At 40.9% G+C, this 24600-nt stretch overlaps 1 protein-coding gene across 1 annotated transcript in view; it reads right to left on the bottom strand.

The window, feature by feature from the left end:
* Window positions 1–18213: 18213 nt before the first annotated feature.
* LOC306997605 (cytochrome P450 2G1-like) overlaps window positions 18214–24600 on the bottom strand; it is a 29897-nt gene continuing 23510 nt past the window's right edge. Inside the window, exons 7-9 of the mRNA XM_079610951.1 lie at window positions 22122–22309; window positions 21827–21968; window positions 18214–18617 (exon numbers count right to left, since the gene is read on the bottom strand). Of these exons, the coding sequence (XP_079467077.1) occupies window positions 18436–18617; window positions 21827–21968; window positions 22122–22309 (512 nt within the window). The 3' untranslated portion in view covers window positions 18214–18435. The remainder of the gene's footprint in view (window positions 18618–21826; window positions 21969–22121; window positions 22310–24600) is intronic.

Below are 24600 nucleotides of genomic sequence, written 5' to 3'. Positions count from 1 at the left end.
TAGAACAAGAAGGAGGGGGCAGGTTCAAGCCGGAATGGGACAGAGGTGAGGAATGTGAAATGCTGATACACATTAACCCTTAAAGACCTATACAGGCGTCAGGGGCTAAAAATAACTATTGTTCTTTAAATGTTTAATAACGTTTGAACCAATAATCAAATCTGTACGCTTTAAAAAGTCCCGTAAAGAGGAGATTCGCGGCTTTCATGTGGTATCATATATTAATGTTTAATCTCGTTTGGACATTCAGAGGCTCCGTAGTGAATGTGATTGCGTCATCAGGTTTTGATCAGTATTTATTCGTCATAGAAACCCATGAGGTTTGTTCCTCTGAGCCAAACAGGAATGATTGTTGATGCTTAGTCCCACCCTCATGCCCAGATTTTATATATACATCAGTGATGCGCGGGTTGATCCAAAATGAGCGGGTGCCTGCGGTCACCCGCGGTTACGAGTCATCCAAAAATATTGTTAATAATATTCGGGTCGCGGTCGGTCGGGTCGTTTGAAATAAAGATGCCAATTAAACCTTTGTAATTTATATAGTACTAGACATTCTTGCAAGAATAAATACTTCTCTTTTTATAATTTTACTCTGAGTGTCTCTTACGCAGTGATTGTTTGTTTAATGAATTTTTGCCACAACAGAAGCAAAAGTGACATGTATATCAGTGATGCGCGGGTCAATGTATAAACAACCCGCACCCGACCGACGTTTTCAACTAACCCGCCCGCAACTCGGGCCGCAAAAAAAAAGAAAGAAAATATTGTACCCGACCCGCGTTTTTTAAAAGTAGCTAGTAAATGCTCATCGTAGCGTCATGGGCCATAGACGGAGGAACTAGGGGTGCGCATTTTTCTGAATGCTGTACGATATAGCCTAGTGTTCTGTAATAAAGGCTTGATTCATTAATTTATTTTGTTTCATTTTCTTAACAATTAAGATGCTGCATGTGTTTATCCAGTCTAATCGAAGTGTGCGTCTCTCCCCTGACTTTCCCAACAAAAACCCCGCCCCCTCTCAGCAAATACATAAACTGACATTACTGAGCTATATGCGTTTAAAAGTAGCCTATTAAAATGGCACAATGGCATTGCTCAGTTCAACGTGTTGGGAAATCGGGCATTTTGTCCCGCCTCAGCTTTTATTCGAAAGTTAATAACGCGCTCAACATTCAAAAGGTAAATAAGGATTTCCCACTTTCATCTGCAGACTGAGCTCGTGCGTCATCCTCGCGCAGTTATTCAGCCAATAAAGCGTAGTTTACGTCACTAGTTGGCCCACTAAGCCCCCCTGCACCAAATGGCCTTCTGACATCTAGGTCAGAGGTCCTTGTTTGTCTGTTTTCTGGAGTGTCTCCCCCTCTCACTACAAGTGAGAGACACACATGTGACATTCTTTGAATCATCTATATTTTACTAAAGATCAATGAATATCATAAAATTGCCACCACACTTCAGTGTTCTATTACAATGTTTTCTATTTATTTTACTTCCTGAACTTTTTTGGACACACCTACATTGTCAGTAAATTGAAAAAAACACCAGCTTTTCACTGAAAATCGTCTAAAATAATGTTGTAATAAATTGCTATAACTTGCTTAGGGATTGTTACATGTAGTCAACATTTCATCTGTATATCTAGAATCTCTCTCTTTTAAAAAAAATTATAATAAAATAACAGAACATGAATCTATCAATTTGCCACTTCTATAATACAAAGTGACATCAAAAACCACAAATCCATTTACTCTAAAATCAGCTGCGGGGTCATCATTTAGTAGAACGAAGTAACTCCATGGTGTTTCTCTGTCTCATGTCATTCACTCCAATAAGCAGTTTAAATCAGTGCATTGATTGAATGCTGTCCACTGTAAACAATGTTTTCATGATTTATCAAAACTTTACACAAATATTTTGCCAAATCAGCTTAGGTTCACAAACATTGTTCAGATAAAATATACAATTTTTAGTTTCTGTTGAATAAACTAATCTCTTTCTTTGTATCAACTAAACTTTTTTTTGTTTAAATGTGACGCATTTGGTACTGGCAACATGTGAGAAGTGTGGGTATGCAAGAAAAAAATGAGGTTACGCTACTGTTGTGAATCATCAGAGTCTGAGTGATCCAATTGCAGCTTACTTTATTTAGAAAAGAGAAGTCGACAGGCAAAGGTGAAAACACCGGCAAACAGTAGCAGGAGAGAGCAGGAGAATTCGTGGTCAGTAAACAGGCAAGAGGTCGGTGCAGGCGAATTTCTGAGAACTGAGAAAAACTGTAATAACTTTTTTTTACAACAAAAATTAACCATCATGAACTTACTTAAGATGGACTATGCTATTTTCTTCTAGATCTGCTGTACAGCAGAAACAAACTTTGTTGTATTATTTTTCAGACTTCAAGTCAAGTCACCCTTATGGAATAAAAATAAATGGGAATATACTGCACAATATATTGCAATATATTATATAATACATTTTCATACATGGGAAACTAGTGCTTATATTTTAACAATATACTGCAATGCATCGATCATGTATGGCTATATATTAAAGGGACACTAAGTATCTTTTTAGGTATTTTATTATCTAAAATCAATATTTTTATTCATAAATATGTCCTCAATGGTGTACAAATACCTCGGCCAATTATCTGACTTATTCTTATAAATGAAGAATTAATTATCTTTATATACATGGGACGGGTAGGTCCACGGAGGCTTCCATGTAGTTCTGCCATCTTGCAAAACTATAATAGCAGAGAGGGACAAAAAGTACTAAGCCAACGCGTTTCCACAATGCGTTTTCGTTCAGAGCCAGCCGAAACCAGCAGAAACGCAGGTGCAGAGCAGTGAGAGGCGCTTGAAACGGCACCGGCAAGTTTAAAGTCTGGATTGCATTGTTATTATGGACCATACATATGCCAAGCCACAGGAGAAGAAAACATCGTCGCCAAAAAAGTCAAAAATAGAACGTAACATGCGTGGGATTTCCCTCTTTCTGGTCAATGTATCCCTGCCTCTGCTTAATTATTTTTATCCCCGGTGGGGATAAATTTATCCTCCCCTCAAAGTGATCATAGTGCTACTACATAGTGGCGAGACGGATCACAAAACGTATCACGGATCCATGGTTTGATTAAAGTCAATTTTATTTTAAAATGATTACTCACTCACTCTTGAGCGTCAGGCGCGAGTGATTTCAATGTAAAGACGCGTTTATGCGCGTCTAGAGGTCCTGCGGCGTGGTGTTTAGCGCGGCACGGTAGACACGACCCTCATTCTACTCCAGTTTGCGTGAATGAGGCGAATTGCTATCACAGATAATGTCTTTTCTATCATTTCACTGTAGCTCAGCATCGCGATGTAAAGTTAACGTTATTGCATGATCACAGTTCATATGTGTGGGGAAAGATAAGCTATTAGAGTAAAAATATTGCGTTAGGCTACTTCAGTTAATAAGAAAGAAGATTTTACAATTCCTGCAAATGCAGTGATGAAGTTCATGTTCTCATGGTTTATTTTTATGAATAACAATGTTTCAAAACATCCCCCCATCTGTTTTATTCACAAATCGCACCCTGGGCTAACAACAAAATTTCATGTTTTTCACAGTCAGTACTTAAAGGGATAGTTCACTTTAAAATGAAAATTCTGTCATCATTTACTCACCCCTCAAGTTGTTTCAAACCTGTATTAATTAATTTTTTCTGCTGAACACAAAGAAAGATATTTTGAAGAAAGTCAGAAACCAAACAGTAGTCTGTACCCATTGACTTCCATAGTAGGGAAAAAAAATACTATGGAAGTCAATGGGTACAGACTACTGTTTGGTTACTGACATTCTTCAAAATATCTTTCTTCGTGTTCAGCAGAAGAAATAAATTAATACAGGTTTGAAACAACTTGAGGGTGAGTAAATGATGACAGAATTTTCATTTTAAAGTGAACTATCCCTTTAATACTGTAACATTCGTTTGTTTGTTGTCATGTTGCAGTTTGTTTGAAATAACACACCTGTTCACCTGAAGGAAAACTCGACGAAGTGCTATTAGAAGACATCCTGTCAAAGCTTTTTGGTACATATCGCCTACCGTAGATGCAATGCGCATTTGAAAAAGCGAGGCGCTGGAGAGCAAAATTAGTTTGAATGCAAAATACAAATTCACCACTAGATGGGAGTAATTCCTACTTAGTGTCCCTTTAATACAAAGTATTTATAAATGAAGACAAAAATAGCATTACATGTAATATTTACAATGTTTTATCCTTTATTGTATACATATATTGCACATACATGTTCCCATATAAATGTGAATGTAAGATCACACACATACAGTATACGCACACATTCACAAACAGATATCTAGTTCCCAGCAAGCTTTGCTTCTGACTGTTAAAGGAGAGCAAATGTTAAAATGAAGTGTTATTTAATGTGTTTTGCTCAATATTGATATAGGGGGAGATCTGTTAGTGTTTAATGTTCTGTTATTTTGGAATTGGAAAGGTTTTCTGGTATATTTGAGTTTTTGGGGTCATTGTGCTGAAGAGTAGAGCCTGTGGTCCCGGTTGATGATTGTCCTAATAATACCATTAAGGGGTCAATCTATGGAAATGTCAATTTTCTGTCCCTAGCCTTTACAGAAATATTACACTAAAAAAAACACTTTAGAATAACAATTTCTTTACATTTTAAATAAAACAATAAATTACTTGAACAATTACACCTTCTTGAGCCATCAAGTGGCAATATTTTATTTTCTATTAATTATATAGAATTCCAAGCACCGCAGAAGAGCTCATCCTCACAGTCATGTACAGAGGGACAATGCTTTATTTTGAGGTCAATAACAGGTTTTTACACCATTTAAAATGCAATAATGTATATAACTATCTAATATATTATGTAAATGACGTAAAAAAAAAGAAAATGCAGAATGAATATTATAAAATTTATAATGAAAGTAGTGGTCCCCTGGAGTTGTGTCACTGGTGTTACCGTTGAACAAAAATATTTATTTATCTTATTTTGAAATAAAAATCACACTGATGACATCACATTCCAATTTCCTGAAAAACTATGAAGAAAAGCCCATAGAAAATGCACTATTTTCACTTATCAGAAATCTTTTCATTTATCATTTAGTTCATATGAAGCGTTTAGTTGAAGTCACTGGTATGACCCTAGAATACAAATGGATTAAACAACTTAATTTAGTTAGTAAACCATGATTGACGACATGTGGTTTGATACCTTGGAGCAGCCATTTTGTAAAATACATTTTTCATGAAAATTGTCACTGGTATTACTGTCACTGGTGTCACCTTTCTTATGGGTAACACCAGTGACTCCAATTTATAGAAAAACTTTATTCAAAGCTATTAATTTAGATTGTATGCCAAATGTAACAATTTAGACACCATTCATTGTGTCACTGGTATTTTCTGTTACATTAAATACAATGTCACATGTGACATGATAATAATTTTACATCCATTTAATTCTGCCACAGTTAAGATTTAAAGGATTATCATTACTTGATTTTAACTGGTTTTGAAATATTTTCATTATAGCAAATACATGGTTGTGCAAACAAACTAACCTCATTCAAGCACACTTTTAACAAACCTGATTAAAATAAATAAATCATAATCTCCTTATTTGTTGCATTATTATTATTTTTGGTAACTCTGACTACATGTGCATTTGAAATAATATTTCATAAAAACCTTTAATCTTGGCAAAGAAGTAAGGTAATACCAGTGACAAAAAAATGGTACATGCAGTCTCCATAAATGTATAAATTCAAAGGGTAATCTAATAATGTGGTCTAAGTTTAAATGTTAAAAAAATAAATCAATTTTAAGACATTTTGCCATACCAAAAGTGGACGTTTCTGTAGAATGACCCTAAGACTATAATTACTATATTTTAAGTAATGGCTGTGCATTCTTCAGTACGATGATAGTTTCTTGGCTAAATACTTTGGTACATGCAGTTGTGCTTTTGTTAACTAGCTTGAAAATATGAAACATTTATCATGTAAATAATTTAAAATGTATGAAATATATTACATAGATTATGATATATTAGTAAATATTTTGTCACATATTTTACAAAAACATGTCAATTCCAATGTCAATATATTGTAATATATGTGACCGGTCACGGAAAGTAGGGACACAAGTCGGTTCTGGAGCATTTTGAGTTATTCACAGATTCTGAAAGTGTAGTCTCCAAGCTTTCCAACGATGTGTAACACATGGAAATCTGATAATATTTGGAGAAGTTGTGGCCATTTGAAGGTAGGCACTCAAAAAAATTCAAAGTGGAGAAATCTGCCTCTGAAGATTATGCAGTTCTCACCTCTCTGCTGCTGGGAGTGACAATAGGGCTCATTTACATCTCATTTAGATAAGCCATACCCCCTGTAAAGCTCCCCCTGTAAAGCTGTAAAGCACATGTTGTTTTATTAACATTAAATGGATAGTTCTCCCCAAATGTTTAGTTAATTGTCATCATTTACTCTCTCAAGTTGTTTTAAACCTGAATATGTTTCTTTATTCTGTTGAAGTTATTTGGAAGAATGTGGGTAACCAAACAGTTGATGTTCCCCAGTGACTTCTATATGTATTTCCTATGGTAGTCAATGGGGACCAGCAACTGTCTGGTTACCCACATTCTTCCAAATATCTTCTTTTGTGTTCAGCACAAGAAATAAATAAATACAGGTTTGGAACAACATTAGAGTGAGTAAAGAATGACAAAATGTTTATTTTTGGGTGGACAATCCCTTAAAGGACAAGCGGCTGCATGTTTACTATTAGGGCTACTGTCTCTTTAAAGCAACGCGTCTAATATGTACGCATAATATGACACGCAGATTTCTCTCAATTTAGACATAACCAACTTTCTTTAAGTAAACCTTGAGTGTATTTGACAGTATTAGCTCAAAAAGACTCGAAAGATAACTTAGTCCAGTATCCAGGCGCTGTTAGACAGGCTTTTAGTGCATGCGCGCGTCGGCTGTTTGCGCGCAGAAAAGCGCATTAGAACAGCGCTTCAGCAGCGAACGACATGTTTAACCGGCAAGGCTTTAAAGCACATGCAAATAATGAACTTTTGAGAACTGCAGTGTCCTGTTCCTCTGCGTAAACATTTAATGTGAGTATTTGTCGTGTTGTACACTGGGCTGTTGAGACGCAGACTGCTACAAAAGCACTCTGACTGCTTGCAGCAAGGATCACAGCGCAACTTTGAACTATATCGATGCGATATGGTCTAATTCCATATCCCATTTAAAAAATATATATTTTTTATATCGATATTATATCGCCCAGTCCTAGCACGCTGTTCCCTTGGAGGGCGGGGGCAATAACAAAAGAAACAAAAGCCGGCTTATCCAGTATGGAAATACACACAGACAATGACACGCCCCTACTGCGAGCTAGAATCTCACAAAACAAGCCAATTTCAACCTAAAAATGTACGATTTTAAATATACCAATATTGATATCTAAAACATGGAGAGGCTTCTTCGTGATCTCAACTAACAGATTCTGCAAAAAAGCGAAAATCACCAGTTTTGAAAAAAAACGCTGCTTTCTCATTTTGCTCAAAAGTTGTGCTGCCGACTTGTGTCCTTACTTTCCGTGGCGGGTCACATATTAAAGAGATGATTATAAAAAAATATTATTATAACTAATTTGAGTAAAATAATAATAATTCTGGAATCACCCCTCACTGTAAAGTGATTCTGAGTTTTAGTCAGGTGGACAAGTAAAATCATGTCCTGTCAACTTGCAGTGTCTCACAACACAATAGGATGAGTTATGAAAACCTCAACTTGAAGGGAAATGGAAAACTTTAAATAACGTGTTCATATAACAACAAAATAGGGATGCACCGATCCGATATTCAGTATCGGTATCGGCTCCGATACTGACATTTTTGCTGGATCGGGTATCGGTCGGACGAGGCCGATCCAAATCCGATATTGTGCGTATACTATTCTGTGCTATTGTTAAGCCCCACAAAAGGCACACAAACATTATAAAGCACCATAAAGTTGTCGTGCACTATATTATAAGTGTTCTAAAGCCATTATATAGTATAATGTGAGATATAAATTAACATTTAAGTCATTAAATTCAAGATCACGTACACTTTTCCCTCCGCTGCGGCTGTCAGTCATTCTCCATTCAGCATCAAACAGCGTCGCGTTCGGTTACGACGGTCAACACGATGAAAAACTCTCTCCAAGATGATTCAATGTTACTATAATTATACTTGATCTGTAGATAAAGGTCTATGGTTTTGCATTAAACAACTGTATCTTGCTGGACTTTATTGCTGTACCTTAACTACTTTCTACCGGGTGTCTGTCTCTCACAACACTGGAGTCAGAGCACTATAACTGATCTTCACGCGCACAGTAACTGACATTTAAAACTGTTAAAAGAAAATGCTCAATAAACTATTGCATAGATAGATACTGTATAATACACTACGCATTAAAATGTCTTTCCTTTGTGCTTTGAACTGCTGCGCGCTGTGACTCGTGTTGCTTCAAGCGCATCATTCTGCGCTCAGGGTGCGCATAAGCGCTGTGTGCCGCACTGTATTGGGGCCTTTCATAATATATATCATAATACAGCGACGCAATGAACGATTATTAATAGCCTTTCTAGTTCTTTCCTATATATCATATGTTGCTGCCTCATTAAACCGCTGTGCTATACATTTAAAACATGTCTCAATTTTATAGTAGGCTATAAAATAATTAATCTTTTTGATTTTTGTTATCTTGTTTTTCATTAATGTATTTAACAATACAAAGAGCAATGTGTAACGTTTTACCAGATTTAGTGTTACACTTATTCTCATTTTTGTTCCCCACTAAATGTTTTTTCATGTTCAGATATAATACAATTATTGTATAGGCTACTTGTGATTTTTTCCAGACTAAATTTTACTGCTTAATTATCCACTATTCTAGTTTATAATAGCATTTTTTGTCATAGATTATGGTCATATTTTTTTTGATTTGTTGTTTTTCTTTGTAATGAAGTTGTCTGTATTAAGTAGATTGTGTTTAACACACAAAAGAGTGATTATCAGTTCAACACACATAGTTATAGAAATCCTACTTGATTTTTAAAAAAAAAACTGCCCTGGTATCGGATTGGATTGGTATCGGTCGATACTCAGAATTTTTGGTATCGGATCGGTTCTGAAAAAATGGTATTGGTGCATCCCTACAACAAAACATAGGTTCTATCAATTTTCTGTGTAATGCACATGTGCCAGAAACTCTAAGCCATGATGACGTACTATTTGAACAAATTTGAGGTAGACGTGCCATTCGTCATTTTCTCTATGAGAAGTTGCTGATGCAAGAAAAGACGAAAGAGCCCACATTTAAACGAGTACATGTGGACTTTTATGGACTGCAAATAATGAAATGATTAAGTATACCTTGATTTGTCCTTTCTTTCATGTTAAATTAGGTTTGTTTCATTAGCGCACCTCGTCTGTGTTTTGATTCCAGGCACATTTTGATCACATTTGGCAAACTTGATTAATGTTAGTTATGAGGAGCCACACGCACTGCCAGGTACATTTCTGATCGCTAGACCGAGCTGCTGTCGAGACGTGAGCAGAAAGAGAAGTCGTCATAATAAGTTAATGTTGATAAATAGATAAAATAGTGTACATATACCGGTAAGTTACTTTTTTATCATGTTCTGAATCGGATCTCATTGTTGTTAGAAACACCGAATGACCAGTAAGTTAATATCTGAAGCAGCGCCGCCAGTCCATATTTGTGTTTAACATGACAAATAAAAATGCTTGATTGACTTATGTTTCTTAAGTTTTTATTAACACCCAGTTTTTTTTTTTTTTTTTAATTACATAGGCTACTGCTTCTCAAACTTTTTTGGTCATTCCCCCCATTCGACCCATGAAAAAATGTGACGTAATTGATTCAGCTTGGCAAACATGTCACTGAGATATGCCAATTTCATTAGACATTGTTCATTGCTGAACTTGCTGGAAAGCTCATTCAATCCTTCTTCCTGCAGAAAAATTTAATTTGTTCCCTGAGCTCAAACACTCCCAATGTTTCTCTGTAAAACAGCACAGCACTGTGATCGGTGCCCATCTCCTGACAGAGCGCAGAAAACAGTCGGGATTTCAGCGGTCTTGTTTTGATGTAATTGACCGCAGTAACAATGTCAGACAAAACATAATTTAACGCAGGACTTAACTGCCGTGATGCGAGTGCTTCTCGATGTATAAAGCAGTGAGTCCACTTTGCTTTAGGTGCGACTCTCTTGATGAGTGCCTGCAATCCTGCTCATTTCCCAGCCATGCTCTGTGCGCAGTCCGTGCAAATTCCCAAGCAGTCCTTCCATTTAATCCCTGCCTCTGTCAAGTACGAATCTATAATATTGAAAAATTAATCAGCCGTTGCTCTGTTTGGTATGTGCTTGCAAAACAGTATATCTTCAGTCAGCGAGTTTATTCATCCCTACCAGCAGGCACAATGATATTACAAACATTTAATATGCTGCAGCGCCCAAAATTTCTCTGGGCGCGCTGCTCTCACTATGGAACCGGCAGGAATCAAGCGCGTACAGGAAAAGGGGCTGTACAAAAGCCAATCAGAAAATAGCACTATTGTACCCGAGTAAGATTTAACGCAACAACCAATTTAAAAAAAAGCGTATCCTGGAATTGTTCACGTGATTCTGCTACAACATCTTCCGAAAGTTTCATTCACTCACAGAGGAAACCACTGGAGCTCTGAGCATCACTTTGAGCACAGAGTAAGTCATGATCTCCTGTTTTAATGTTACAACAAATTCATAACTTGTTTGACACAAACAATGACAACTTGACTGCTGTTAGAGAATGTTTCCCAGATAATTAGCATCATGATTTGACCATGTGTCAAATCTTTTCTTCTGCAAGTCTGAGCAATTATTAATAACAACAAAAAGTTAGTGTATCTGTCACCGGGTGACAAAGGCGGGACCAAAAATACCAGAGCATGTCTCCCTGGGGGCACACTTCCGGGGTAACACCAGGCCGGTTCCGGTGAGCCGTCATGGCCGATCTGAAACGTAAACAAGGGAAATTAGCGGCAGCTGCAGCAAATCGGTGTTGATTATGGGGGCGATTAGGACGGGCATGTCAGAGTGGATATAAAAGCAGAGCTTGGAGGATCGAAAAAAAAAGGGGGGTTTGGGAGAAGAGACAGAACGCGAAGGGCAAGGCTGAAGAGAGCGAGTGAGCGCGACTATCGGAGCTGGCTGGGAAGAGGATCGTCATTGCGAGTGTGAGGACCTGTATCTATAAAGAGGATTGTCATTGCGAGTGTGAGGACCTGTATCTGTAAAACCACTGTGAAGATAAGTATCTATTTCCTAATTGCTACAGAAATACTTCGTCTGTGTTCATGGGGTCATTATGAAATACTGGAAGGCTCATGTCTGTTTGCTGTTCCTCTCTTGTGAGTGTTTGAAGTTGATGATTTGAAGACACGTTCTCAGACGAATTCACACGCAGCCCGAACTACGTCACACCCCTCCTCCTGTCTGAATACGAGAGGCTGATGGAGTGACTCAGGCGGAATGGAGTAAAGGCCTAAAATCACTGTGAGGTATTTGTGGAATTGCAGTGCTTACAATTGAAGTGTTCACGTGTGGGAGTGTGGAGTCATTAATGTATGCACGAGTGTGATAAAGGTTGATATACCCTGTCACTCCAAATCCTTCCAGGGGGCATCCAGCCTTCCCGATGTAGGGAGCACCCTAACACTCGTCTGTGTGTATAGTTGTGTGCAGGTGTCCATTCATTCCTATCGTGGAGAAACAGTATGCCAGCTGCTCATGCTGTTCTGAGTACTCGCCGAAGAATCCCCACTGGTTGAGTCCCTTGAGCCACATCGCTGTCCTGAGGAAACCGTAAGTCAGCTGCTCACGCTGTTCTGAGTTACTCACCGAAAAATCCTCGCCGCCCGAGCATCCGGACCCACAGTTTTCCTGAGCAAGCCGCAAGTCAGCTGCACACGCTGTTCTGAGTTACTCACCGAAAAATCCTCGCTGCCCGAGCATCCTGAGCTCCATCGCTGTCCTGGGGAAACAGTACGCCAGCCGCTCACGCTGTTCTGAGTTACTCACCGAAAAATCCTCACTGCCCGAGCATCCTGAGCTCCATCGTTGTCCTGGGGAAACAGGACGCCAGCCGCTCATGCTGTTCTGAGTTACTCACCGAAGAATCTTCGCTGCTCGAGCATCCTGAGCTCCATCTCTGTCCGGAGGGAAACCGTACGCCAGCCGCTCACGCTGTTCCGAGTTACTCACCGAAGAATCCTTGCTGCCCGAGCATCCTGAGCTCCATCGCTGTCCGGAGGAAACAGTACGTCAGCTGCTCATACTGTTCTGAGTACTCGCCGAACAATCCCAGCTGGTTGAGTCCCTCGAGCCCCATCGCTGTCCTGAGGAAACCGCAAGTCAGCTGTACACGCTGTTCTGAGTTACTCAACGAAAAACCCTTAATGTCCCATCATCCTGAGCTCCATCGCTGTCCTGGGGGAAACAGTACGCCAGCCACTCACGCGGTTCCATTTACTCACAGAAAAATCCTCGTTGCCCGAGCATCCTGAGCTCCACCGTTGCCCCGAGGAAGCCGCAAGCCAGCGGCCCACGCTGTCCTGAGTTACTCGCCAAAGAACCCCCGCTGTTCAAGTCTCTTGAGCTTCACCGCCATCCTGAGGAAATAGAGGAAACTAGTTATTCCCTTTGCCCTGAGTTACTCACGGAAAGATTCCTGTAACCAGGGAATTACAGGTAACCATTCCTGTAATTCCTGTTCAGAGCTCCACCGTTGTCACATAGGGACAGAGCCAGCCAGCTCAGCTCTCGGGCCGCCCTGAGGGAGAAAAAGAGCTTCAGCTCTCCTCACTGATGCTATTTTAAGCATGTTTTAAATATTCAATAAAGCCAAGTAACTCATCTTATTTTGTGTCCTGTCTCGTGGTGACCTCCTGGTGTAGCTCCTCAGAGTGGTAGTTGGTACGGTTGGTGGGTTACTGGGCTCCATTCTTACCCCGGCTGGTGACATATCTCTTGCCTGTCTTCAAAACTTGAGAGCCCTGCTGTCCACTCCCATGCATCTATAAAGATTGTGTATGCACATTTAAGAGTGAACGGTCTCTGAAGAAGCATTTAACTTGCGACCATAACCATTGTCTTCAAGCCTCCTCAAAATTGCTTAAAGCAACATCAAATGTGAACTGTGACCTGTGTAATTTTTTAGAGGCTTGCAGTGTTTCACAGTATTTTGTACATCTTACAACACACATTAAAAAGAAAGAGTCAGTGAGGTGCCCCTTTCAAGACTGTAATTTCCAGACCAGTGTGCGCAGCACTTTCCGTGCTCACAAAAGTAGGAATCATCCCCACAGCACTTTAAAAGATTTTCGAACAGTTTTATCAAACTTGCATTCCTGGTGATTCAAACCCTGGAAGTGCAGACTCTAAAACCCATTCATTCAGCCCAGATTGCTCAACAGTAGATAGTGACATAGATGTTGAAGACCTACAGGATTTGATTAAACACAAAGTAGCATCACTGTTACTTCGCATGCAAAGAACTCTACATGTCTCAAGGGCCACCACACAGGAAATTGTAAATGAGCTTTGCAGGGTTTATTCAATTGTGCAAGAGTTCACTCCAAGAATAATTGAAAGTGTATTGGTTAAGCACAATTGTGTTAACCAATGAAGTGACTGCTGCCTTAGCTGAGATAGTTAAAAAAAACAAATCCCCCAACTTCCCTTTCAAAGAGTGGCCCTTTTGCAACCGAATACAAAAGGAAAAGTTGCCAGCACTGTATAGGTCTTCAGTACAATCAATTTATCTGGCTTGTCTGTGTAATAGCAGTGATGTAAAGAATTATGGCTATAATGCCATTTTTCAACCACTGATTAACCCTCTGGGGACCAAGAACGCGCCCGCGCGTTTTGCTCGTGTTTTTAGCAATGCAAAATAAACCTACAGGATGCCCTTTTGCAACCCTCTGGGGACCAAGGTTGCAAAAGACCAAAATGCTCTGTTAATTTTGATCTTTCATTTTCGTGTTATACATCAATCGATCCTGTTCAGTTTCTATTTTTTTTCTGTATACTCACAATAAAAATAAAGTGTTTTGCTTTTTGCCAAATATAGAAAAATTAACATGATGCGAGTTCTGCACTCTCTCTGTCAATGAACAATTTGAAACGCGTTCGAAAATGATCTGTAACTCCGCAAAAATTCAGTCAAACATACCCACGGGCATAAAGCTTGAGATCGCATCTTTCAAATGAAGTAATTTATATAAAAAACAAATATTCTCAGCTTCTGTAATCTGTATGAAAAGAGAGCGATTCCAGTCGAGCTCATTACGAGCTCAATGACTTTAATTCGTTCACGCCTACTCACGGAGCACGCTATTCACAAGATAATGTGTTAAGCCATCTATGCAAAACAGGTAAACGCCCCCAAGCAAATGCTTTAAGTTTCATCATTCAGTCACCTGCGCGTTGGGAAAATGGCACGACACAATATTCTTCAACTTTTTAAAAAGGAATGGAGCTTCATCACTACCTACACCTGCAACTCGGAGTGCGCTTAGCAACAGATTCAGAAATCAGAAAGAGTAAGTAGGCTACACGTATATTTACCCACTATTATTACAGATATTTTACAGATATTTTCACAAATTAATATGGAAAACATGTCGATTTTACTGGTTTTCTAAGGCCAAATTAGAACCAGATGCGCTTTTAGAGAGAAATGCTCCTTTCATACGCATTTCATAATCAGAATGTATTAGCTTTCGATTCTAATTTGTTCGTTTTAAAGTGGACATTTCAAGCTTTAGCCTACATAGGCTATATTTTGTTTCTGTTCTCGCGCTCCAGTTCACGGAGATCATGAAAGCGCGCCTGATTCTTTTATTTTATTTTACAAAAGCACAACGCTTTCTTGTTATTGTGAGTTTACACAAATACAAGTAGTTGCGAATAATGTATTATTATTTTCTGTATGACCAGAAATGATAAGAGTAGGCTATTTTAAGTTGTTTCACTGTTGATAGGAAAATGCAAGTGTTCTCGTCCGCGGCTCCGTGCCATGCAGTCTAACCAGTTTTATGAATGACATTTGACGAATTGCTTTGTTCCTTTTTTGGATAAAAGCGTCTCTAAATATGTAGCCTAATAAATGTTATAATAAAATAATAATAATTATTATTATTTGCGTACACGGATCCCAAACACACCGCGTCTTCTAAGTCAGGTGACTGTAAATGCGCAAAAACTGTTTCAATTGCAGTTTTGCGAAATATTCCTTTTTGCACAGTTGGTCGCAAGATTTGTGTGCTTTGCAAAGGACAGCTTGGTAAAAAGAAGGACACACCAAATGCCAGGCATGTAATGTTCACTTGTGTCTTCAGTTGAACATTTAGTTCATTTTTTCATTTTTCATTTTCATTTATATTTTTATTTCATTCTTTTGAAAAAGAAATGAAAAGGAGCAGAAAGAAGATAAACTTATAATATCTGCCCCTTATCAACATAAGTTAAATTACAATTCCAAAGAGGTGCGCTTACAACACACATCTACTTTGCAACACATATACAAAGACATAAATCAAATATCACATTTCCTGCTAAATTGATGCATTATATGTTTCTATTAGTAATGCTTTTACACTCTTCTTAAAAACAAAAAACGATGTTGAAGTTTTAATTTCACTATTTAGATTGTTCCACAGACTGACACCTTGTATTGAGACGCATCTTTCCTTTAATTTTATTCTAAACTCGGGTTTCTGAAAGACTTCAGTTCCTCTTAAATTGAATTTACTAGCTCTATTGATGAATCTATTTAGTTCCTCCACATAGTGGAATTACAATAAAACAGATTGAAAAACAAAAAAGATTCAAAGCTCTTTGTTTAGGCTTGCCTCATGATGGGCCATTGGGGGTGTGTCTGGGCCATCACCACACCCATGCATAATCCTCGGTCTTACAAAAAAATGGTCTTACAAAGTTTAAATCAATGTATTGTTTTATGTGAACGATTAGGCAGGATGTTTTTCACATCATTTTGAAGCCAGAACTCGAAGCGACAGCATCCATTAGTCAAAAGTCTCCGGAACACATATTTAGTATGCGTTTTGTGGTCTATTCCAGCAACTTTCATTTTTATTTTTTTCAATAACCACGCATAAACATTATTCTCTTAAAAATACAAACATGTACATACATGTTGCTCACATATTATGGTAGCCCTGTTTGTGCTATATAGAGTGAATTTACACCTTTGCCATTAACATGTTTATAAATAACTGAAAAAAGCACAAATGTCAGGGCATTTCAAAACATCCCAAGGGCCCCAAAAACACCTTGGTCCCCAGAGGGTTAAGGACATTCAAGTCCTTGAAGAGGAAGGATTATATGTTCAAAAATTGGGAACAAGTGTCAAGGGTTCTGTGTTGTATGTGTTAGCGGACAACTTGGGAGCCCACTCGCTAGCTGGCTTCCAAGAAAGTTTCAATGTTGATCAATTCTGCAGATTTTGCCTAGTTAGTCGCAAGAATATTGACTTGCATGACGTCAGAGAGGGGGTGTTTCCACTCAGGACAATTGAAACTCACAAACCGACCCTTAAGGAATTGGAGACTAATTCACTGGTTTCCCTGAATGGAGTACAGAGAGACTATGTTCTTGAGAAACTTAATTATTTCTAGAAAGTTCAAGGGTTTCCTCCAGATTTTATGCATGACCTGTTTGAAGGTATATTACCAACAGAGTTAAGTCTTTGCTGATGAGACATTGTGCTACTTGGAGTACAAAATCTCAGAACACAAGTGCTTGCTCAAAGAGTTTTTCCCAGATTTCTGCATTCTTTCCAAGCATCACTTCTTGGAACACTATCCTGAAATGATTAGTCGATTTGGGCCTCTGACAGATTTTTGGACTATTCGCTTTGAGGCGAAGCAGAAATTCTTCAATAGAGTTGCATGACAGTAAAAACTTCAAGAATGTCCTGCTCACATCAGCTTGCTTTGGCTCACTACTTTGATTTGCCAAGTGTTTTCAAACCTGATCTAGAAGCAGGACGTGTTGCTGTCGTTTCACCTGACACACTTGAACGTTCAGTGAGGCAGGGCATTGAGCATAAATATGGAAACATAAGCACAGTACTTCTTTCAACCCATGCATGTATCTATGGTACCAAGTACTCGGAGGGAATGTTTTTGTCTGTAGGGCACACCAGTGGACTGCCCGACTTTGGCGAGATTGTTAAATGATAATTGTGAACAACAAAGTGTCATTCATCCTCAAAGCCTGGTACATAGAATATTTGCAAAGTTATGAGCTGACGAGTAATTGCACTTCTGAACTGCAGGTTGTGGATCACCAGGAGCTTAATGGATACCATCTACTTTATCCTTATGTAAGATCTAGCAAGTTAAACATCACACCAAAAACCTTCTTGCTTCACTAAGGTACATTTGTTGAAATGCACATGATTTTTTTAGGTTTTCACATTAAAGGATGTAATCATCAATCAATGTAATAACATCTTTTTACTCTTTTTCCCAGTTGAACAGAAACCCTGGAATTTCCTATTCCTATTACAAAATGTTGTTTTGCGTGATCATCTCCCCACAGAACATTCAAAAAGTTAGACTTGATCATTTACTCACTTACTCACACACTCATATCATCTTTGGTAACCTATCCTTTTAAATCCTTTAACACTAGAACTACCGGAATTCCATAACTACTAGAACGAGTCCATACTTTGACGTTCATATGGCCGTACTGACCGTAATTTTCGTCATGTCATATCTACATTTGAACCTTCTCTTTAAGTTTTCCGAAGAAGCTTTTAATTCCTGTCGTCATGTTATGACATCATCGCCCTTAAAACAAGCACAAAAGAAAGATTGCCCCGACAGGTGCTGCCTCTCTATGTGAGGAAAGTTTTGCGTTAAACATATTTTTTTCACCACACTCACAACGTGAATAGACATGCAAAAAAGTTAGGAAACGTCAAAGCTTCATACCGATTAGTACAGCCCTGTTTGTAAATAAGTTCAACAATCAATACAAAATCTAAAAATAAATGGATCTACAATGTAAAAATTAATTATTTTATTTTACATTAATGCTTTTTATTTTACATTACATTAATCCTTTTCAGTTTTTTGGAGGTAATTTTGACAAAATAGGGTCATCAAAAAATCGTATACAAAAGATATATCCTTTGATCAATTTGTACTCTGCTTATTATGGCCACTCTCTCTCCATATATATACTGTATGTCTACATTCTTGTAAAATGAGACAAGTAGCAATATCTATGTTGCTCAGCGGGGGGAGGCAATGAGCTCATATAATCGAGGCATGTTGGCAAAGCTGCTGAATTCAGGACTGGGGTCTACGCCATCTGGACCCTTTGGACTACTGAAGCTGAACTTCTGAAGAAGAGACACGATGAACAGAAAGAGCTCCATACGAGCCAGAGACTCACCCACACAAGAGCGTTTACCTGCAGAGATGCATGACCAAATAAAATTATTCATGTTATAAAAGGTGGAAAATAAATTGATAAAAGGTTATTCATGTGGTGAGTGAGTGTGTATGGAGAGTCCCCACAAAGATAGTAAACAGTGTGTGTGTGGGTGTGTGTGTGTGTGTGTGTGTGTGTGTGTGTGTGTGTGTGTGTGTGTGTGTGTGTGTGTGTGTGTGTGTGTGTATGTGTTTGTTTGTACCGGAATGTAGATAGGGAGTGCACTCAGTCCCACAATTCTAAACTCGTTTGCAAAGCTAGAAAGATAACGTCTCGGTTACGTATGTAACCCTGAAGGAGGGAACGGAGACGTATGTCGTGACCGACAAATAGGAATCTCGCTAGAGAGGCCAATCTAATTTGAGTGAAACTTAAAACAAGCCAATACACATTGGCGTGCAATGATTTGCATCAGCTGCACAGCTTCGCATCACGGATATATAACGAGCAGCTGGGTAATTGCACTGTAGTTTTTCGCTGAGGAGCCAAGCCTGATAAGCTGGCCGCCCCGGCGGGCGGCAGCAGATGTGGCGACGGGACATACATCTCCGTTCCCTCCTTCAGGGAACGAGGGTTACATACGTAACCGAGACGTTCCCTATACGTCGGTCACTATGTCATGACCGACAAATAGGAATCCCTAACAAAATGCCACAGCTGCTGCCATAGGGTGCCCCGTCTCTGAGTCAGAAGATCCTTCCTCAGAGGAATGGGCCAGGGAGGGACTGTCACGAGGAGCATGAGTTCTGGGAACCAAGTCCGGGTAGGCCAGTAGGGAGCCACCAGAAGGACCTGCTCCTCGTCCTCCCTGACTTTGCACAAGGTCTGCCAGTGCGTCCGTGCCGAGTGTTCCCTCGGTCAGAGAGTAAAACAGCTGGCAGTTGGAGATCTCTGAGGAGGCGAACAGGTCTACCTGAGCCTCCCCGAACTCTCTACAAATCAGCTGAACTGCCTGGGGGTGGAGTCGCCATTCACCCGGCAGCACAGCTCTTGATAGCTCGTCGGCCATACGGTTGAGCACACCGGGGACATACATGACTCGAAGCGACCTCAGATGCATCTGACTCCAGAGGAAGAGATGACGGGCGAGTTGCGACATGCGACGGGAGCGTAGATCACCTTGCCGGTTGGAGGGACCGGCTCTATCGCGTCCTTTGCCATTAGGACTGCTATCTCCGCACGCAAGACATGGGCATCGGCTGCTCTCACTGTAGTGGAGTGGATGGCCCGAAACTTGGGGGGACGCCGGGCGAACTGAATCGCATAGCCGAGCCTGATGGTCCGAATGAGCCAGCGAGACAGACTGGGGAGCGCTAACCAGGCTCGCAGAGACCATACAAGCGGGACCAAAGGGACCATAGGCGTACCCGGAGTGGGGCAGCGAGGTGGAACACAGGGAACCGGCTCGGGAGGCTCTCTCTGGGAGGCAACCCAGAGCGGAGTCTGAGTGTGCTGTGCAACACTTACCTGGTTCCACGGGGCAGGAGGTGGCTTGGTTGCGTTCTCGAAATAGAACTGATAGAGGAGGCGGATGAGAGTGGTGAGGATTCTCTGCCCCCACTGCTCTTCGTGTCCTCTTTGGACCCAGAGATTTTAGAAACTGCTCTTTTATTGAAAATTTGGGTACCGCTGGTTTTGAGCCCAGCGACGGAACACAAATAAAATGGAACAAAGGATTTTCCACCCGGCCCTCTTCCGTGGGAGAGATTGATGCGTTCATCGTTCACCCGGCCTGCCTTCGACTGGCTCCACGGGGCCATTTAGATGGAGGCTGCTGCTGCGGCGCGGGAGCAGGGGCAGACGCTGGAGGACTACCCCGGCGACGAGCAGACTGAGGGGCCGCGGACGGTGGGGTGGAGGCAGCAGCTGACTGTCGCGGCAGGATGTGTCTAATGGCCTTAGTCTGCTTCTGTACAGCCGAGAACTGCTGGGCGAAGTTCTCGACCGTGTCGCCGAAGAGGCCGGTCTGGGACACGAGGGAGTTAAGGAACTGGAGCTTGTCGGTCTCCCGCATGTTAGCCATACACAGCCACAGCGACCCTGTTGGCGGCCCGGGAAAGCATGGCCAGGGGTCCGTCTCGGGCACCGCTGACACACCCGAAAGAGTACAGAGGTCTGACCCACTCTCCGATGCAGCGATCGACATCTGATCGTCACGGGGAGCATTAAAGGAAACGACTGGTACACACCTCGTGGATAGTCCAGCACGTTCTGTTGGTGGCTCAACTGGCAGCTGAGCATGAGAGGGACGAGGCCCTAGGGGGTTGGTTCCCCGAAGGAAGCGCGCTCACCGTGATCCTCAGGTCTCCCGTGCCACCGCCCGAAGCAACCCTCTGAGGAGGATTGGATCGAGGCAGAGGCACGAGGAATCAGCTCCTTTGCAGGAACGAGAGTCTCGACCGAAGCTCCACGATGGTCATCATCCCACAATGGGTAAATGACTCATCCACGAATGCTGCCTCCGCGTGCTCAATGCCCAGACACACGTGGCAGCGATCGTGACCATCCCGTGACCCCAGGTAACGACCGCATCCAGAAACACACAGATAGAAAGTCATCTTTTTTTTCTTCTTTAAAAGACGTATCTGTGTAAGCTCTTTTAGGGACTGCTCTCACTGGTGCTAAAGCACGCAGGGGTCAGTCACTGCAAACACAGACAGGAATGTGCACCTGTCTGTGCGCTGTCTCTCTCTCTCTCTAGCTGGCAGGTCTTACCAGCTGTAAAAAACGGCTTTTGAGTGCTCTGACGGTGCACCTAAACCAGCTGTTACAACAGCTTTTTGTTTGCTCAAACCAGAGAAAAAAATTAAAAACAGAGAAGAGAGAGAGAGAAAAGAAAAAAGACTGCTCACGCTGCCGTGCTGTAACACCTGCACCAGAAAGGAGAGGTTCAAAGAAGAGGCTTGTAGAAGTCACACTCTTGCAGATGAAGCATTGAAGTGGTTGGCTCCGAAGCAAAAAGCTACAGTGCAATCACCCAGCTGCTTATTATATACCCGCGCTGCAAGACTGCGCAGCTGATGCAAATGATTGCACGCCAATGTGTGCTTGTTTTAAGTTTCACTCGAAGTCAATTTGGCCTCTCTAGCGAGATTCCTATTTGTCGGTCACGACATAAGTAATAGTGACCGACTGATAGGGAACTTTGATTAACTCTGGATTGACATGAGAGACTTTACAGAGTTTACCTGCAGAAAAAGGGAAAAAGGCTGGATTCTTTTTAAAGTTGCCATTGGCATCCAGAAAGTGCTCTGGGTTAAATGTCCAAGGGGTTTCCCACTGTACCTCATCCCTTAGGACAGAGTGCAGCATGGGAAGAATTACTGTGTCCTGGGGAAATAAAATACATTCAAAATTACACAAAATATCCAGATTCAACACAATTCACCAACTAGAGATTATTGGGAAATATTTTATGCATTTTCACAAATCTAGTCATTTCCAAGATAAGAGGAGGTGACCATTGTATGTGTTCACCGTTACCTTTGGTATTACGTAACCTCTGAACGAGATGTCATGTGTGGCATAATGGGGAACATTTAGTGGGACAATGTCCATATATCGTTGCACTTCATGAATCACAGCATCAGTGAAAGGAAGGGACTTCCTGTCTTCCATTGTAGGGATTCTGTTCTGTCCAATAACTCGATCAATCTCCCTCTGAATTTGCTCTAGATCAAATACACCATATGTTAATTCATTAAAATAATTATATATGATCAATAATTAAAAAAAACAAAAAAAACAGAAAGCAAATAATAAATATATCATAAGTACAGAATACTATCGCAGTTACACCGTGTCTACACCAGACGAGAGCGGCGCGACAAAAACAAATAGAACCCATTATAATCAGTGATGCTGTCTACACTGGAAGTGATCAATCACAACAAATTCCCCACGGCAAACTGATGCCCCGTTCTATTTCTGACGTACTTTAAGCGCTCGTGCTACTTCCGATATGAAGAACAAATTGATTTTCAATGGTCACATTGTCACGTCTGGTGTGGACGCTGTTGCGACGTGACAACAATCGAGTGCAGGGTGTACAGTGTTAGGCTAAAAATTTATTTCTTGTATTAGTCCTGACGTCTGTAAAGCTAAAATCACACTACAAATGCAAGGCAATGGCTTATTACTGAGTTTAATGTAACTGTGTGTATGTGTGTGTGTGTGTGTGTGTGTGTGTGTATTGGAATGTCTGGAGCGATCGCACTCATGCCACCTGTGGTGCAAAGAGTAATTTTGATCTGTCTGAAGCTTTGGCCAAAGGGTCTCGCGATGGCTGTCTGTTTGTTCTGTGGGCCATCAAGAGTTGTTAAAGCTGCCGTCAGCAATTTTTTTTTGATCAAATTCAGTGAAATTGACACTATAATCCGACAGAACAACATAAATAAGGTGGTTTTAGAAAAAAACCGAGCTTCTAAGTCCACCTGAAGCGTGTTATTTTGTTTTGCAAAAATCCACCGCTCCCGGTTCATCGGGTCTAATCAGCGCAGGGGGTGTGAGATCTGACTGTCAATCACAGGTCGTGCACAAATCACAGATCCCCCTCCCTCGCGCAGACGGTGACGTTACAATATCACATACACACGACACGCCTGAAGTTCGCCTGAAGATTGTACGAAGCGTGATGGCAGAGAGAAAATCTAATAACAAGCTTCCAATTCCTCGGTTATTGCTATCTATGGATAGATTAGCCAGGGCAGCCTACCTCCGAGTCTATGGTGTTGATCGATGCTGAAGAGACGGACGCGTTCACAGAAAATCAGGTACACACGCACTGACGATGGGCGGGTACTCGTTGGTAGTGGGGGAGGGGCATGAGAGTTGTAAACATTCAAAATTTTGTCTAAGTCCACTCAATCTGCCAGACTTGCCGACAGCAGCTTTAAGGTGTCGGAAGGGTCGTTTACGGCAGCCACGCTGGCGCCACTAATGTGATTTGCATTTTAGGAATTCGGAGGTTAAACTCCCTGGATCTTTTAGCAAAAATCTGTTCATTTTTCAGTATGAACGAATCATGATTCGGGTCAAATTCTGGCACATTTACAGCCATGTTTATTAATGTGCACTGCCCTTGTAAACAAATAAACTTAAACGTAAGTCCAACACTCTTGTAGTATGCATATCTGTGAAAAATGATGATACAATATATTTCAGACTTGTTTAACTTCACACACAAGGCTGAGAGGGATAGCTCTGGAATTCAAAGTAAATCATTCACCAGGCCGAACTTCACTGGAGCAAAACTTAAAGTTCTTTATTTGTCATAAAGCAGGGTTAAGGGTAAAGGGGAGAAAACTTGAACTTAGGTACTTCTTCTGTCTCAGGTGGCTCCTTTTGCATCAATTTACTTCTGGAAAAGAAGCAGAAGAGGTGTAGGATTAGTTGAGGAGATTCACTTTACTCACGCCATCAATTAAGCCTCTATCTTCAAGAGGGTAGTTGGGCTGGCTGGGCTTGAATGCATCCAACACTGTGTCTGTCCTCTTCCCCTGCTTCTCTCCCTACTGTGGCTTCTTTGTTCACTTTTATGTGATTACTAATTGGGCCCAACAGCCTGCAGCTGAGGCTGCCTGTCAGAGGGGAATGCTGCACACCTGTGTTAGAGCTGTCCTTGGTCCTGAACACCACTGTTTCACCCAGACCTTGTGCCCTCGGATGGTGCTCTCCATGGTGCTGCAGGTGACTGTGCTGCGTTGTGATAGACTGTTACCTTCTGGCCACCACATACCCCCTTTTCTAGCTCTAAATTCCTATTTGGAGTGCACGCCCAAGAGCAGTCATGCCTCCTGGACAAGGCATCAGCATTCGCATGAGAACTCCCAGCCCGGTGTTCTACTTTAAACTGGAAGTCCTGCAACTGAAGAAACCAGCGAGTGATTCTTGCATTTTTCCCTTTGTTTTGAGACATCCATTTTAGGGGAGCATGATCAGTTATTAAAACAAATTTTCGACC

Source organism: Phoxinus phoxinus (assembly GCF_949152265.1).
Source record: "Phoxinus phoxinus genome assembly, chromosome: 4".
Lineage (NCBI taxonomy): Eukaryota > Metazoa > Chordata > Actinopteri > Cypriniformes > Leuciscidae > Phoxinus > Phoxinus phoxinus.
Note: the sequence above shows the minus strand (reverse complement) of the source record. Positions and strands in the feature narration are given on the sequence as shown.